This window comes from Halichoerus grypus, chromosome 10 (assembly GCF_964656455.1).
Source record: "Halichoerus grypus chromosome 10, mHalGry1.hap1.1, whole genome shotgun sequence".
Lineage (NCBI taxonomy): Eukaryota > Metazoa > Chordata > Mammalia > Carnivora > Phocidae > Halichoerus > Halichoerus grypus.
In genome coordinates, this window is record NC_135721.1 from 33756131 (window position 1) to 33772768 (window position 16638).

General features: G+C 37.0%; 1 protein-coding gene across 4 annotated transcripts in view; it reads left to right on the forward strand.

Annotated features, from left to right (window-relative positions):
• EML4 (EMAP like 4) overlaps positions 1-16638 on the forward strand; it is a 146534-nt gene that overhangs the window by 119455 nt on the left and 10441 nt on the right. For all 4 annotated transcript variants that reach the window (XM_078056238.1, XM_078056239.1, XM_036074889.2 and 1 more), the window contains 2 exons: positions 12177-12265; positions 13600-13697. In XM_078056238.1, coding sequence (XP_077912364.1) covers positions 12177-12265; positions 13600-13697 — 187 coding nt within the window. The remainder of the gene's footprint in view (positions 1-12176; positions 12266-13599; positions 13698-16638) is intronic.

Consider the following 16638-nt stretch of genomic DNA (forward strand, 5'->3'; position numbering starts at 1 on the left):
TTGCAAATATAGACAGCCATACTATCTCAGATTTCTCCAAAATGCATGTTGGTATTAGATTGTTACTTCAGCTTAGTCAGGTGTGTGGCAAGTCACTTTGTTGGATTTGAAGGAAATTATTTTCTATTTTACAAAAAAGTGTTAAGCACATTAGAAACAACCTGAACTATGGTACTAAACTCATTCCCAGAAAACCACAAATGAGTTCACTTCAGATCTGTTTTTTGGGCAGATGAACAGATATCACAAATGCTGAAGTCAAGACCTTACACTAAATTATTTTTATATATTTCTTTAAACTTTCACCAGAGTGCAACAAAATATTCATTGATATCTCCATTGCACAGACAGAAAACCAAGACCCATAGAGCTTATCACTTGTGATTGAGCTAGGATTTGAACTCAGATTCTATATGGTTCCAAAGCTGATCGCTTTCCACTACTCCATTAATAATCTTTGACATGCGCTTATGGTGTTAGTAGCATTACTTAGAAATATTGTAAGGAAAGTTTACCTTTGAAGGTTAAATCACTGGCTGACATACTTCAGAAACATTTACTATACATACAAAGGAATTAAACACTGAATAGAGTGCAAGGGCTAGAGGGATTTGAATCATTAAGACACTGCTTCATTCGATGAATGGAGCTGGGTGTATGTGCACGTACATGTACACAATATATACGGAGCCCTGATTTTTGAGGAGAAATTTACCTGATTTAAATTCACTGAAGTTACTTTCTAAGATTTATGTAGCTGCAAAGTCATAATGAATAAGCTTAAAATGAAAAGTCACTCAATTTACATGACTTAAACTAAAGCCAAGCGTTTCCTCTTGGAGTTGTGAGTAAGAAACACCTTATAAATGGGAGTGATGTGGGGCGCCTGGGTGGCTCAATCGTTAAGCGTCTGCCTTTGGCTCAGGTCATGATCACAGGATCCTGGGATTGAGCCCCACATCGGGCTCCCTGCTCTGCAGGAAGCCTGCTTCTCCCTCTCCCACGCCCCCCCTGCTTGTGTTCCTTCTCTCGCTGTGTCTCTCTCTGTCAAATGAATAAATAAAATCTTTAAAAATAAATAAATAAATGAGAGTGATGTGATAACTAAATAAAAGGTGGACATTATTTAGAACCTAGGGGGAGATGTAGTTATCCATGTTCATTCCATTCTATACATTACTCCTGTCTTTGGTTTCGCATCTGGTTAGATTCTGTTGATTCTTGGAGAACTTTCTCATTTATTTTTTTTACATGGGTCTGTGAATACCTGGCTGTAGTGTCTAAAACTGAAAATTCCTCAGTGTAGCCATTCAGATTATTATCACTGACCCCTCAGCCTAAAAATAAGTCACACCTAGGGCAAGGAATTTTTTTTTTTAATATAGTGCAACACGTGTCCAAATTGTGCATGATCCAGAAAAGGTGACTAGCAAAATGTTTAAAGATCTTTTCATGTCCAAATCTAGAAATTTACTCCTTGTAATCAAGAAGTAAGCACAAGTGTGGGTAAATTATCATGGTGATAAATAAAATTGTCATTTAAAATAAAGTATTACTACTCTAATTTCTAAGGGGAAAAAACGTATAGCCCTAAGTGGACATAGTTCCTTCCTTAACATGCCAATTCTCACATAATAAAGGATGATTTTTTAACAGCTTTATTGAGATATATACCATAAAAGTTATCCATTTAAAGTATACAGTTTAATAGTTTTTAGTAAGTTCACAAGCTTTATCACAAGCTAATTTCAGAACATTTTCATTAACACAAAAAGAAACCCTGTACCTATTGGCAGTTACTCTTCATTATCCTCACCCACTTCCCCCTAGGTCTGTTTCTATAGGTTTGCCTATTCTGGAGATTTCATATAAATAGAATCCTACAATATGTGGTCTTTTGTGACTAGCTTCTTTCACCTAACATTCATATACAAGTTTTTGTATGGACATGTTTTCAACTCTCTTGAGCATATACCAAGGAGTAGACTTGCTGGATCTTGTGATAATCAAATTGTTTTCCACAATAGCTACATCATTTTACAATTCCACCAGCAAAGTATAAGGGATCCAATTTTCCCACATGCTCACCAACACCTGTAATTGTCTGTATTTTGACTATACCATCCTAATGGGTGCAAAATGCTTTTTCGTTGTAGTTTTGACTTGCATTTCTCTGATGGCGAATGATGTTACCTTTTTTAGGCAATTACTGGCCACTTGGATCACCTTTTTAGGAAATGTCTACTCAAATCCTGTGCCCATCTTTGAATTGGTTTGTCTTTTTATTGTTGAGTTCTAAGCATTCTTCATATATTCTGGATATAGTACCTTATCAGATATGATTTGCACATATTTTCTTTTGTTCCAAGGATTGTCTTTTTTTCACTTTCTTGATGGTAACATTTGCGACAAAAATTTTTAAAGTTTTATATAGTCCAGTTTATCTATTCTTCCTCTTGTCTCCTGGTCATTAGGATTTATTTCTGTGTTTTCCCCCTAAGAATTTTATAGTTTTAGCTCTTACCTTTGGGTCTCTTGATTCATCTTGAGTTAATCTTTGTATGTGATGTGAGGTAGATATCCAACTTCATTCTTTTTCATGGGGATATCCGGTTGTTACACCACCATTTTCCCCCTACTGAATGGTATTTATACCCTTGTTGAAAATCATTTGACCATAACTGTATTGGTTTCTGTCTGGACTCTGCATACTATTCCATTGATCTATATGTCCATCCTTGTGGCAGTATCACAACCTTGTGTTGTAGCTTTGTGGTAAATTTTGAAATTAGGAAATTTGAGTCCTCCAACCTCCAACTTTGTTCTTTTTTGAGGTGGTTTTAGCTATCCAGGATCCTTTGAATTTCCACATGAATTTTAGGATAGGTTTTGTCAGTTTCTACAAAGAAGCCAGCTGGCATTTTGATAGGGATTTTTTTTAGTAGATCAGTTTGGGGAATGTCAATATCTTAACAGTATTAAGTCTTTCAGTTTATGAACAGGAGATGTTTTTCCATTTACTTAGATCAATTTCTTTCAAAAATGTTTTTAGTTTTTATTTTTTTAAGCTTTAAATTCCAGTTAGTTAACAAAAAGTGTGTATTAGTTTCAGATGTACAATTCAGTGATTCAACACTTCCATACAACACCCAGTGCTCATCACAAGTGCACTCCTTAATTCATCCCCCACCCACCTCCCCTCTCCTAACCATCAGTTTGTTCTCTATAGTTTCTTGGTTTGCCCCCTCTCTTTTTTCCCTTTGCTCATTTGTTTTGCCCCCCCCTTTTTTTTTTAAAGATTTATTTATTTGAGAGAGAGCGCATGAACTAGGGGAGGGGCAGAGGGAAAGGGAGAATCCCGAGCCAACTCCCCACTGAGCACAGAGCCCCACGTGGGACTGATCCCACGACCCCAAGATCATAACCTGAGCAGAAATCAAGAGTCGGATGCTTAACTGACTGAGCCACCCAGGTGCTGCTGTTTTTTTTTATTTATTTTCTTTTTTTAAAAGATTTTATTTATTTATTTGAGAGAGAGAGAACACCAGATGGGGGAGGGTCAGAGGGAGAAGCAGACTTCCTGCTGAGCAGGGAGCCTGATGAGGGACTTGATCTGGGACTCTGGGATCATGACCTGAGCCAAAGGCAGATGCCTAACAGACTGAGCCACTCAGGTGCCCTGCTGTTTTGTTTTTTAAATTGACATATGAGTGAAATCATACGGTATTTATCTTTCTCTGATTGACATATTTCACTTAGCATAGTACTCCCTAGCTCCACCCATGTCGTTGCAAAATGACGAGATTTCATTCTTTTTTTATGGCTAAGTAATATTCCATTGTGTATATATACCACACCTTCTTTATCCATTCATCAATCAGTGGATACTTGGGCTGTTTCCATAATTTGGCTATGGTAGATAATGCTGCTGTTAATACTGCAGTGCATGTATCCCTTTGAATTAGTATTTTTGTATCTTTGGGTAAATTCCTAGCAGTGCAATTGCTGGATCATAGGGTAATTCTGTTATTAAATTTTTGAGGAATCTCCATACTGTTTTCCAGAGTAGCTGCACCAGTTTGCATTCCCACTAACCGTGTAAAGAATTTCCCTTTCTCCATTTCCTTACCAACACCCGTTCTTATGTTCTTGATTTTAGCCATTCTGACAGGTGTAACGTGATAATTCATTGTAGTTTTGATCTGTATTGCCCCAGTGATCAGTGATGTTGAACATCTTTTCATGCATCTGTTGACCATGTGTAATGTCTTTAGAAAAATTTCTGCCAGGGTGACTGGGTGGCTCAGTCGTTAAGCGTCTGCCTTCAGCTCAGGTCATGATCTCAGGGTCCTGGGATCAAGCCCTGCATCGGGCTCCCTGTTCAGCGGGAAGCCTGCTTCTCCCTCTCCCACTCCCCTTGCTTGTGTTCCCTCTCTCGCTGTGTCTCTCTCTGTCAAATAAATAAATAAAATCTTTCTTAAAAAATAAATTTCTGCCCGTTTTTTAACTGGATTATTCATTTTTGGGGTGTTGAGTTTTATTAAGTTCTCTATAGATTTTGGATACAAACCCTTTATTAGATATGTCATTTGCAGGTATCTTCTTCTTTTCATAGGCTTTCTTTTATAGTTTTGTTGATGGTTTCCTTTGCTGTGCAGAAGCTTTTTATTTTGATGAAGTCCCACTAGTTTATTTTTGCTTTTGTTTCCCTTGGCTCGGGAGACACATCTAGAAAGAAACTGCTACGGCTGATGTCAAAGAGGTTACTGCCTGTGTTCTCCTCTAGGATTTTTCTGGTTTCAGGTCTCACATTTCGGTCTTTAATCCATTTTGAATTAATTTTTGTGTTTGGTGTAAGAAAGTGGCCCAATTTCATTCTTTTGCATGCGGCTGTCCAGTTTTCTCAACATCATTTGTTGAAAAGACTTTTTCCCATTGGATAGCCTTTCCTGCTTTGTCAAGAATTGACCATAGTGTTGCAGATTTATTTCTCAATTTTCTATTCCATTAATCTGTGTGTCTGTGCCAGCACCATACCGTTTTGATCACTGCAGCTGTGTAATATAACTTGAAGTCGAGAATTGTGATGCCTCCAGCTTTGCTTTTCTTTTTCAAGGCGTTTTTAGTTTTTAGGGTGCAAATTTGCACATCTGTTAAATTTGTACCTAAGTATTTCATTCTCCTGATACCATTTTAAATTAAATTGAGAAAAGTTTAATTTTCAGAATATTTATTATTAGAATATATAAATACAACTGCTTCTCAAGCTATTGATCTTGTATCCTGCAACTTTGCTAAACTCATTTCTTCTAATAGTTTTTTAGTGGACTCCTTAGGGTTTTCTATAGGCAAGACTATGTAAACACTACAAAGTGTTTTCTTTCCAATCTGAATGCCTTTTTTTTCTTGTCTAATTGTCGTAAGTAGAAGAACCTCCAGTACAGTACTTAATAGAAGTATCTTAGAAGGAAAGCCTTTCACCACTAAGTATAATGTTAGTTGTAGGTTTTTCATAGATGCCGCTTGTCATGTTGAAGAATTTTCCTTCTCTTCTTAGTTTGTTGAGAATTTTTAATCATGAAAGGGTTTTGGATTTTGTCAAATACCTTTTTTGGCCTATTGAGATAACATGTTTTTGTCCTTTATTAATATGGAGTAGTTAAGATGTTAACCTTGTGTTCTTGAGGTAAATCCTGTTTGGTCATGGTATATATGTTGCCAGATTCAGTTTGTTCATATTTTGTTGAAGATTTTTGCATGTATATTCATAAAGGATATTGGTCTGTAGTTTTCTTGTGATGCCTTTGCCTGGTTTTGGTATCAGGGTAATAAGCATATAAATGGATAAAAGTTAGTAAATACTAGTAATTGTTAATCATTAGTTACCAAAATCTTAGATCTATCAAACCAATAACTATAAACCATTTAATTAACAAATTACACTTAGGCACCACACCCCACATGTGATTTTCAAATATAACATTCTCTCATTTTTTTAATTGAAGTACAGTTAACATACAGTGTTATATCAGTTTTAGGTGTACAATATAATGATTCAGTAATTCTATACATTACTCAGTGCTCATCAAGATAAGTGTATTCTTGATCCTCTTTATCTATTTCACCCCACCCCTCTGGAAACCACCAGTTCTCTGTATTTAAGAGTCTATTTGTCTCTTTTTTTCTTTATTTTGTTTCTTAAATTCCACATGAGTGAACTCACGGTATTTTTCTTTCTCTGATTTATTTCACTTAGCATTCTATCCTCTAGAATATCCTCTAGGTCCATCCACGTTGCAAATAGCAAGATCTCATTCTTTTTTATGGCAGATTAATATTCCATTGTATAGTTACCATATTGTCTCATTTTTTAAAAATTTGGGCTTCTTGATGAGATTTAAAGTTTTTCATAAAGCTAACAATATGTGTAAACCTGAACTGTTATGAATTTGAAAGTTTATAATCTCTGAATTGTTAAAAATATATTCTGCTTGATTTTTCCAAGACCCCAGTTGATATCCTTCCCCTTCCTATTTTTTGAAACCAGTTTCTCTAAAGGCACTTACCTACCACCCTCAGACCTCGGAGGAACCACGGATATATTTACCATCCCGTCAGGATATCAGGTCTATATCAATTCAGACAATTCTCCAGGCACCTTACACAGAACTTTACTCTGGTGTTGTTTGGACCCAGTTCTGTTTCCAAACCAACAGCGTTTTTGCCATAGTCATTTTATAGGCTGGTAAATGGGGGTGAGACACCCGAAATTAGAGAAATCAATAGACCTGAAGTGATGATAAGGAGAATAAAAAGCAAGGATTAAAGTTGGAAATTGTTTCAAAGAAAGAAATCCCTAAAATTGAGTCAGTATATAGAACAACTATTTATAGCATATCTGGATATAAAGGGGAGTGGACAGACTGAGAGAGGTGACTTCAAAGAAGATCCCGAAGTTTCTGGTCTACAGTGATAGTAATAGTGATAGCTCTGACAAGGAAGCAGGCTGGGAAGGTGAGCGTGGTGAGTGGGTAGGTAAAAATTTTGTTGTTGACATGGAATCACAAAATCCTAGACCTGGAGAGATTTAAGTGTCTGACTCAACTCCTCAATTTTGATGGTGACTGTCACTTCAGCAAACCAGCATGTAGCTAAAGTACTGTTGACTCTAAAGTTCTGAGTCTAAAAAATGCTCCTGCTGTTCAAAAGGAGCGATAATCAAAGACATATTAGTGTTAGCGGAGACTTTTCTTTGACATAATTAAAAGAGAAAGCTTCTAATTAGAAAAGAATAGCTTTTTTCCTCTGTAATTTAGTGTTAACTTGGCCCACGGGTGCTCCTGAGCTCATTTCCCATTGTGCACAGTGTCTTTGAACTCCATCAGCATGAATCTCCCTGAGTTCTGCCTTGTTATAAGTCCAGTTCTGAGTCACTCTTCAGATGCTTATTGAGTTCCAGCAACTTGTAAAGCACTGAACTAGATGCAGTGGGTAGCACAAAGAAATATGAGACTTGGTCCCAACCCTAAGTAGATTATAACCTATTTAGATACTACATAAAGAGATAAAGAGCATTTCCTATTAGTATTGTAATATTACTTGAATAAACAGGCACTAATACTTAAAGATCAACAGAGAAATTACAGTGAGTCTTAGTGGTCAGAGAATGCTTCACAGTGGAGGTATTGGTCCTACCTTGAAGTTCTCGGATCTTGAAGAAGCAGTGAAGAGTGAGGAGCTCATATTAAGCAGGAGGAATGGATTGAGCAAATGTGAAACTATGAGCCAACTGGATTAGCACATTCCTAAATTCTTTTTTTTTTTTTTTATTTTATTTATTTATTTATTTGACAGAGAGAGAGAGAGAGAGACAGCGAGAGAGGGAACACAAGCAGGGGGAGTGGGAGAGGGAGAAGCAGGCTTCCCGCAGAGCAGGGAGCCCGATGCGGGGCTCGATCCCAGGACCCTGGGATCATGACCTGAGCCGAAGGCAGTCGCTTAACGACTGAGCCACCCAGGCGCCCCATTCCTAAATTCTTCTTGATACCTAAACAGTGGAATCCAAACTCCTTAGCCTGGCCTTTAAAGCTCATTAAAAATCTTTTCCTCACCACTCCAGCTAGAGTGGTCAAGTTGTTATCCTTTATATACATGCCAACCCTTTTTGTAGTTTCTTATCTACTGCTCTGTTTATTTGGTGCCACATCTGATGTGATGAAATCCTAGACCACCCATCTCCTCTGTGATTACTCCCTGCTCTGAGACTTCATAATCCTTACAGCTTGTATAATTCATATTACTTTAACTGTTTACCACTTTATACTCATTCTGTCTCCCCAGTTAGATTATAAACTCCTCTTCTGCCTCCTTGGCTAACTCCTTTTTTCTCTGGATCCCTAAATGTTAATGTACCTCAAAGACCTAGAAAGAGCACTTTCTATGGAATCATACCCTTCCCTTGTGTGATATTAGTGAAAAGCACAAGGGCCAGAAGCTCTCTCAACCTAACTAGTTGGTTGATGACTGGTCAGATGTTTTAAAATCAGAGCATTTCATTGTTTTTATTTGTAAAATAAGAGGGTTGAATTAGGCTTCTCTTCCCCCTGTTTTGACTTTACAGTTTTCTGATACTAAATTATTCCTATTCTTTTAAGTAGAAGATCATGAAGAAGGAAGGGGGTGGCACAGGGCGGGGGTGGGGGGGTTACAAACCTGCCACCCAGAGGACACACTTTATATTATGACGAATATTTTTTTAACTACTGTTATAAACATATATATACATTTAGGGACTTTAAAATTGATACTTTCCATCTAAAATCTTGATTCTTTTCTTGCCACTAAGGAAATCAATATAGTGTCTTTTTAGAAAGTTGAGATAAATGATGGTACTACTCTTTGGTACGTGACCCACAGGTCAGAGTAATTTAAATATATCACCAAAGATTTCCCCTCTGTGATACCGAGCAATTACATTTAGAAGTATGCATTAGGTCCTTTAGGCCATATAAAGCCTGATAATGATGCCAAATTATCTTAAAGCAGAAGCTTGGTTCCAGTGTATATACTCTGGACTGAAGTAAGAATACAGTTCAACATCGTGAAACTTAAAAACTTATTTCTTGAAAATTCCCTTTGCTAGAGGATTTGTTATCTTCTCCATACATTTCTTAGAGACAGAGGTCCTGAGCCCAAAAGTCTTTTCTGAAGGTAGAACATAATTCATGCAATGGAAAGGGTGGGAACTTTAAAATTATTGCTGGGATCCCTATGGAAGTTACTTTTTTATAACAAAGTTATTAAATTATTAACTAAAAATTACTTGATTAAAGTAGGATAATTAACCTCTGATATATAATTAAAGAAATAGAAAAAGTAGGTTTGTTTTTTGGAGAGATTTTGATAGCTACCATCTCTAATCAGTCAACAGTTCAGAGTTGTAGGTTTCTGCATGTTACACCAACAGACATTCTGGGGTTTGTTGTGGGTTTTGTTTTGTTTCCTACTTTTTAAGGGAATTTCCAAAAAGAAAATTATTTGCAATTTTCCTAGGAAGATTAAATTGACTTAGAAATAGTCTTAAAACAGTAGTTTGGGGTCAAGGGGAATGGTAGTTGGGGCTCTTCAGATAAAAAATGGCAATTTTTCGGGCGCCTGGGTTGCTCAGTTGGTTAAGCGTCTGCCTTCAGCTCGGGTCATGATCTCAGGGTCCTGGGATCGAGTCCCATGTCGGGCTCCCTGCTTGCTCAGTGGGGAGTCTGCTTCTCCCTCTGCCCCTCCCCCCCACTTGTGCTCAATTGCTCTCAATTAAATGAATAAAATCTTTTTTAAAAATGGTAATTTTTCAAATGCCTAAGATAATAAAGTCTCCATAAATTCATTAAAAAAAACTTGAAATCTGGTGCCTACAGAAGTAGCACTGTATCTCATTGTTATTTAGGTCTGTCTGATCAGTCTGGGTTGGAATATTTTGTTACCCTTATTCTGAAAAGGCAGTTCACAGTTCACTTGGCATCAGCTTTGGCATTTCTTGCCTCAGAGGCTACAATGGTAGCCATAAAAATCGATTAATAAATTACATTCTCAGAAGAAACCTATAATCTATGGGTACTGTCCAGTTGCAGTAAAGTAACACACCTTTTGAAATGGAAATGATCACTAAACATGCAGCGTAGAACTTCACAGTACCAGTCTCCTACTATTGGCCTTAACTCAAGCATTCACAAATAGAAGCCATTTCTCTTACCAACGTAGAAGACAGAATTTATGAATTAGGCTAGCTACCTAGAAGTTTCAACCATAGCTCACAAGTTACTAAAATTCACTCATGAATGTTTTTAATTCAAGAGGGATTTCACTGATGGTAAGAGTTGGCGTCTTTTTTTTTTTTTTTTTTTTTTTTAAGATTTTATTTATTTATTTATTTGACAGAGACACAGCGAGAGAGGGAACACAAAAGCAGGGGGAGTGGGAGAGGGAGAAGCAGGCCTCCCGCAGAGCAGGGAGCCCAATGCAGGGCTCGATCGCAGGGCCCTGGAATCATGATCCGAGCCGAACGCAGACGCCCAACTACTGAGCCACCCAGGCGCCCCAGAATTGGCGTCTTTTAGTCTTTCATCTTCTACCTTGCATGCACTAAGGCATGTTAAACAACGTCACTAAACTTTTTTTTTTTTAATTCTTTCATGCCATTTTCTCTCTCCTAAATAGTATTTCTTTTACTCTGAAGAGGAAATGGTCTCTTTCTGGGTATTAGTTTTAAAATTACAAGGAACTGTCAATATGATTTCTGTATTGGCTTATTTTAGTGATGGATTTTTTTTCCCATCTTAAAAACAAAACTTGCTAGTCTTGTCCCGTTCTCTCCACACCAAACATTTCTTCCTACACACTGCACTATTAAATAATTCTTCCTAAAACTTGGCTTTTGTCATTTTCAAGACTTACTTTATATTTGTTTATTCATTCTCCAAATATTTATTTAGTGACTGATCTGAGCCAGGCCATGCCCAACTCTAAACTCCTTGAAGCAGCTGTGTATGCTGTTTATAACCTGCTTTTTTCTCACTTATCCAGTTTCTAGTTGTCTGTCCTCAGTTGCCAGTCTTTGCTTTATACCTCGTATTTTGCCATGCTTTTCTGAAGCACCATCCTTCCCTTCCAGTGCCCCCCCCCCTTTTTAAGATTTACTTATTTTAGAGCGAGTGAGGACGGTGGTGGGGGCGGGCAAGGGGAGAGGGAGAGCGAGTGTTAAGCAGACTCCACGCTGGTCAGGGAACCCAACACGGGGCTCCATCTCAGGACCCTGCGATAGGACCTGAGCCAAAACCAGGAGTCCAAGGCTTAACCAGTGCCACCCAGGCGCCCCTTCAAGTGCTCTTATAAAAAGATTTGATAAGTCATTTATTATATAGTTGAATTTAACCATTATCTTACCTCTCAAAAGGCTTTTACATTTTGACTTTTCCTGTAAATGTGAACAATAAACTGTCTTTGAAAGAATTCAGAGCTGTGTGCACATGTGGAGGTATTGGAGAGGCAGAGCGCCCCCTGCTGGTTCCTTTGAAATCACACTAAATGAAGGGCCCAATCACACTAAATGAAGGGCCCTCTGCCTTCCCCTCCCACCTTCATACTGCCTGTGCTCCTTCCCATCTCCAGAGCTGTGCAACTGTCCCTCCTCCTGCCACTGAACCGCCTGTACCTCTTTCCCTCCGTGTTCAGCTCAACCTATCCTACGTCCTTCCTAAAGGTTTTTCTGTCTTCTATTGTTCATTTCCCTTCTGTGAGCTCCTCTATTATATATGGTCACCATCACTGAGATTGGCCCTTAAATGTCCTTTGTTTCACTTGGGTTCTTTTTCCCCATCTCTAATCTTCAACAACACTGATCCTATCATCTTAACTTTCTGTTTAGATGCTACCTAGCAAAGAGACCCAGTTGAATTGAGTGAATACCTGAATAGAAATGAGAACATGCCTAGGCCCATATATGTATATTGTATTTAGCAACATTTTGCAAAATGAATTTATCCTTCAATGATGGATGATGGAAACATGTCATTTAAGGGCATTATTAAAATTTGTTGAAATTTTTTAAAAGGGAGAAAAAATCCATCGTTTTTTTCTTTAAGTGCTAATATCTAAAGAAAATTTTGATTTTTACTTCTTAACAGGTGGTTTGTTCTAGATGCAGAAACCAGAGATCTAGTTTCTATCCACACAGATGGGAATGAACAACTCTCTGTGATGCGCTACTCAGTAGGTAGGCAGATTTACCCCCATCCTGGCATTAACAGCATTTCTCTGTCATTGCATATTTTCACTTCCACTAAAGCTGACTACTTTTTTTCTTTACTCTCTAAACTTGTTAACTATTGAATATGTTTCCCCCAACATCAGATTAAGTTCTGTTGCAGGAAACTGCAAAAGATCTTCTAAAGTTAAACAACATTCTAAATCATCAAATTTAGAATGAACTGTTACAACTGCATTTGCAATTGAAAGCAGAATACAGTACAATCAAATCCTATTTTGGGGGAATTACACATACTTAGAATTTTGAATAGGTATTAGGCTGAATGTTATATCTATTTAGTAATCTTTTTATATGTAAGAAAATATAAAATAAATTATAGTACTATTCAAAATACGCACTATTATAGGCTGTTCGAGCTCTTTAAAATCTAGTTGCATTACTGGCTACATAGTATTGATTAGTTTTGTTAATTAGATAAAATACTGAGCAACTCATAAGAATTTGATAAATTCATTTAGCCTTATTTGAATAATTCTTTATACTTTATTCAAAATGTTAATTATGTTTCCATAATATTCCCATTCCTTTTTCCCATTATTAATATGGTTTTGATTCATATCATTCTTCTCTGGAGTTAGTGTGAGTGACATTTGCTTATATTTGAAAATATATTCCAGTAGTTGTTGGATCAGTGTGGGATCCAAAGGATCTTTTTGATTGCTTCTAAGTTGTTTAAAAGGAAACACAGAATACAATTCTCTGAGTTGAACATGGAAGGAAGAGTATTTGCTCAGGCTATAAGCCTGGCAAGTTATCCTAAAGCAGAAAAGGTTTTCTGTTTGTCTTGGCTTTTTTAGTGCTGTACTAGCAAATTACTACAAACATAGCAATTAAAATCCAAAGATCAGTTGGACTTTATTGACCATCTGTTACATGGTAAGAACAATAGAAGAGACCATAAAAGAAGAGAACATAGTCGCTTCCCAAGTTGGAGAGGTCATATGTGCTCAGCTGAAATGAGCAATTGAACACTCAGCTTATGAGTACTGTGTACTTAGACCCATAAGAGCAGGTTAACTTCCCTGGAGCCAGTTTGTAGCTAACTAGAAGGAGATGAGCCTAGAGTCTAAGACCTGTGAGTATCTCCAAGAAATGACTGGACTAGATGGCCATGTTTTTCAAATCTGCTTAGTGATGGAAGGATTCATTCATCAAATACCAAATAACAGTTAAATTAGATTTAACATTTGTAAAATATCTTTCACTTAGTACAGGTCCAATAAAATAGCAAATCTGTCAATACATTTCTCTAGTTAACACTTTTTCCTGTCTCATTCTAGATGGCACCCTCCTGGCGGTAGGATCTCATGACAACTTTATTTACCTCTATGTAGTCTCAGAAAATGGAAGAAAATATAGCAGACATGGAAAGTGCACTGTAAGTAGTTAAAGTAAAATAAATTAAGCTGTAAAATTGTTGGAAAATTTTACTTTTAATAAGTTAAATTTTTACATTGATGTATCCATTGTTTTCTGTCCTTAACTGCTTTAAACTTTAATCTCTTTGAAAACAGATTACTTAACGGCAGAATATTACCATTCCCTGTGTGCTTTAGAAATGTTTCTTCTTTTGATGGGAGTTTAATACCTGTTTCTGACTAGATTAAAGGCAGTTTCTTAAATCAAAGCTGTTTCCATAGGAAATCCTTAGAATAACACTTTTTGAAAATGGAGTGAGTCAGAAATGAAAGGGTATCTCACTTTTAATCCCAGTGTCCCACATTCCTGTCCATCCCCAACACCCTGCAATTTCCTGTATCACCTCTTTCACCACTAAAAGTAAAGTAATTTATATGGAGATCTGTCTGCATAAAGAGAGTTAACAGAAGCATATTTCCTTTAATTTATTCTGATCGACTTTGTTATCATTTTAAGGTAGACTTGATTCAATTCTGTAGACATACTGAGTACTTACCTTATGGCAGGGATTCTGCTAACTTGAGAAATGTTCTAGACACCAGGAATATATGTAAGATTTATTCCTTATCCTCAAAAAGTATACATTTGAGCTGAGGGCAGGACAAGAAAGGCAGGCAATACAGCATAGTGGTTAAGAGCACTGACTTGGGATTCGACCACCTGGATTTGAGTTCTTATTTCACCACTTACAAGCTAGTGTGACCTTGGGCAAGTTACTTAAAATCTCTGTTTCAGTTTTCTCATCTATAAAATGAGGATAACAGCTGTTTCTGCTTCACTGGATTAAAATAAATTAATGCATATAAAATACTTTGAATAGTGCTTGGCAAATAATAGGTACTCAATATGTGTTAACTATTTTTATAGAAAATGAGGTAGCTTGGTGTGTATGTTAGGAAAGGATTAGAAAATTACTTGATGAATTAGTGGTTAGTGGCAGCACAGATCACAAAATAGTTTTAGGGGATAAATAAAAGAATTTCGTTTTTAGAAGCCTATACATAAGCAAAATCCAGGCCATTTACTACTATTCAAAGAAGAGACTTGCTTATTTACTTTGTGTGTATACATGTGTGTGTGCACACACATTATTTTGTACCATAGGCTAAAACCAGCCTATAAACTGATCTACAAGCAACATCAAAGTTTCAGAATTTATCCAAAATAATCTTTTTGCCTTGATAATAATTATGAATCATTAACCATTAATTTATTGAAATCTCTTTTAATCAGCTTATTATCATAATATTTGTTATATGAAATAGTACAGTAATGCCTCATTATAACCACATGAGCAAACGAAATGTTCCACTGAAAGGAATTTTCAGGTTACTAAAGTTTACCCTACCAGGCTCCTTAACCTTAATTAAGAAAAATTAAGTTTCTCTTAATTTTCTACCTCAATCTTTTAAAAGTTCATGTCTTAATAAACAGAGTATGTCAGTTAAAATTTAATCTTGTGGAATCATATAAAATTTTACAGGTAGCCTTGTAGCACACACTTGGCTCAGCTCTTATTTCACTGATGTAGAGACTGACTTTCAGACAAAAGACTTGTCCTTGGTCACATCTTGACTTGGTGGCAGATCCAGGGCCTGAACCCTCTTCTCTTAGTAGAGCAGACTCTCCAGTGTAATATTAATGCCTCAGATTTTTCAGTATCTGTCTCATTGTCCTATGCTCTTACAGTACAACTGATCCAGAAAGGAAACAGCAGTATATGACATTGGATAATGAGAATGACCTTGGAAGTGTTGAGAAATGGCAGGCTTATCAATTGCATAAGACTTGGCCTTCTCCAATTAGGCAGCTTTTATCTCTAAAGCATTTGAAAGTATTATTTTGAGATATCCTTAGGAACTGTTAAAAGTTGATAGTACTGCTTGAGGCTGTAATGAAAGGCTCAGCTAGTCTGCTTTTCTAATTATCTAATGTTCTGTGCTTTGCTTCCAGCTCTCACTTCTCCTTGCTGTCTGCTTCCACCAGCTGGTCTTAGAGTTTCATGTTAACTGCTTTTATCTGTTGTCTGCTAGGGTATAGGTATAGGACAGACAGAACAGAGCTAATGCTGGTTTTGCCGCTTACTAGATTGAGACTTTAGGCAAGTAATTAACTTACTTGAGTCTTAATTTTATTATCTTAAAATTGGACATTATAACAGTTCCTACTATATAGGATTGTTGTGAAGGTTAGGAACTACTCTCAGAGTTGCAAATACAAATGCTGTTTTCTATTTTATTTCCAATATTTTCCTAGTACTAGTCAACATTTAAGTAACCACCATAGCTGCAGAAGCTATTTAGAACTTTAGAGAATGTCCCTTTAATAAATTAACCAAGCAGTTGGAGCCTGTCCCTCTTCGTGGCATCATTTTATGTGCAAATGTCAGTTGAGAAGATGACTGGTACCCGAGAACATAAACGAGTACTTCCTGGGAGAGGGGCGTGGCAAGCTTGAGAGGGTTGTTACAGGCCAAGGCCTTGCTCACAGTCAGAAGCTAAGAAACAAACAAGATCCATTTTAGAGAAATGGACTTATATTATGCAAGTTCTCCAAAGCTGTTTTATAAAATACCAATTTCTGGAGCACCTGAATGGCTCAGTCGTTAAGCGTCTGCCTTCGGCCCAGGGTCCTGGGATCGAGCCCCGCATCGGGCTCCCTGCTCAGCGGGAGGCCTGCTTCTCCCTCTCCCACTCCCCCTGCTTGTGTTCCCTCTCTTGCTGTCTGTCAAATAAATAAATAAGATCTTTTTTAAAAATAAATAAATAAATAAAATACCAATTTCTAAAAGCTGTAAACTGGTAAGGGACTGAATCCTAGTTTCTTCTGGCCAATCAGGTTTTCTGTCTATAAACAAGCCTCAGGAAACCAACTCAGAATCCGAATGCAAGTTTATTCAT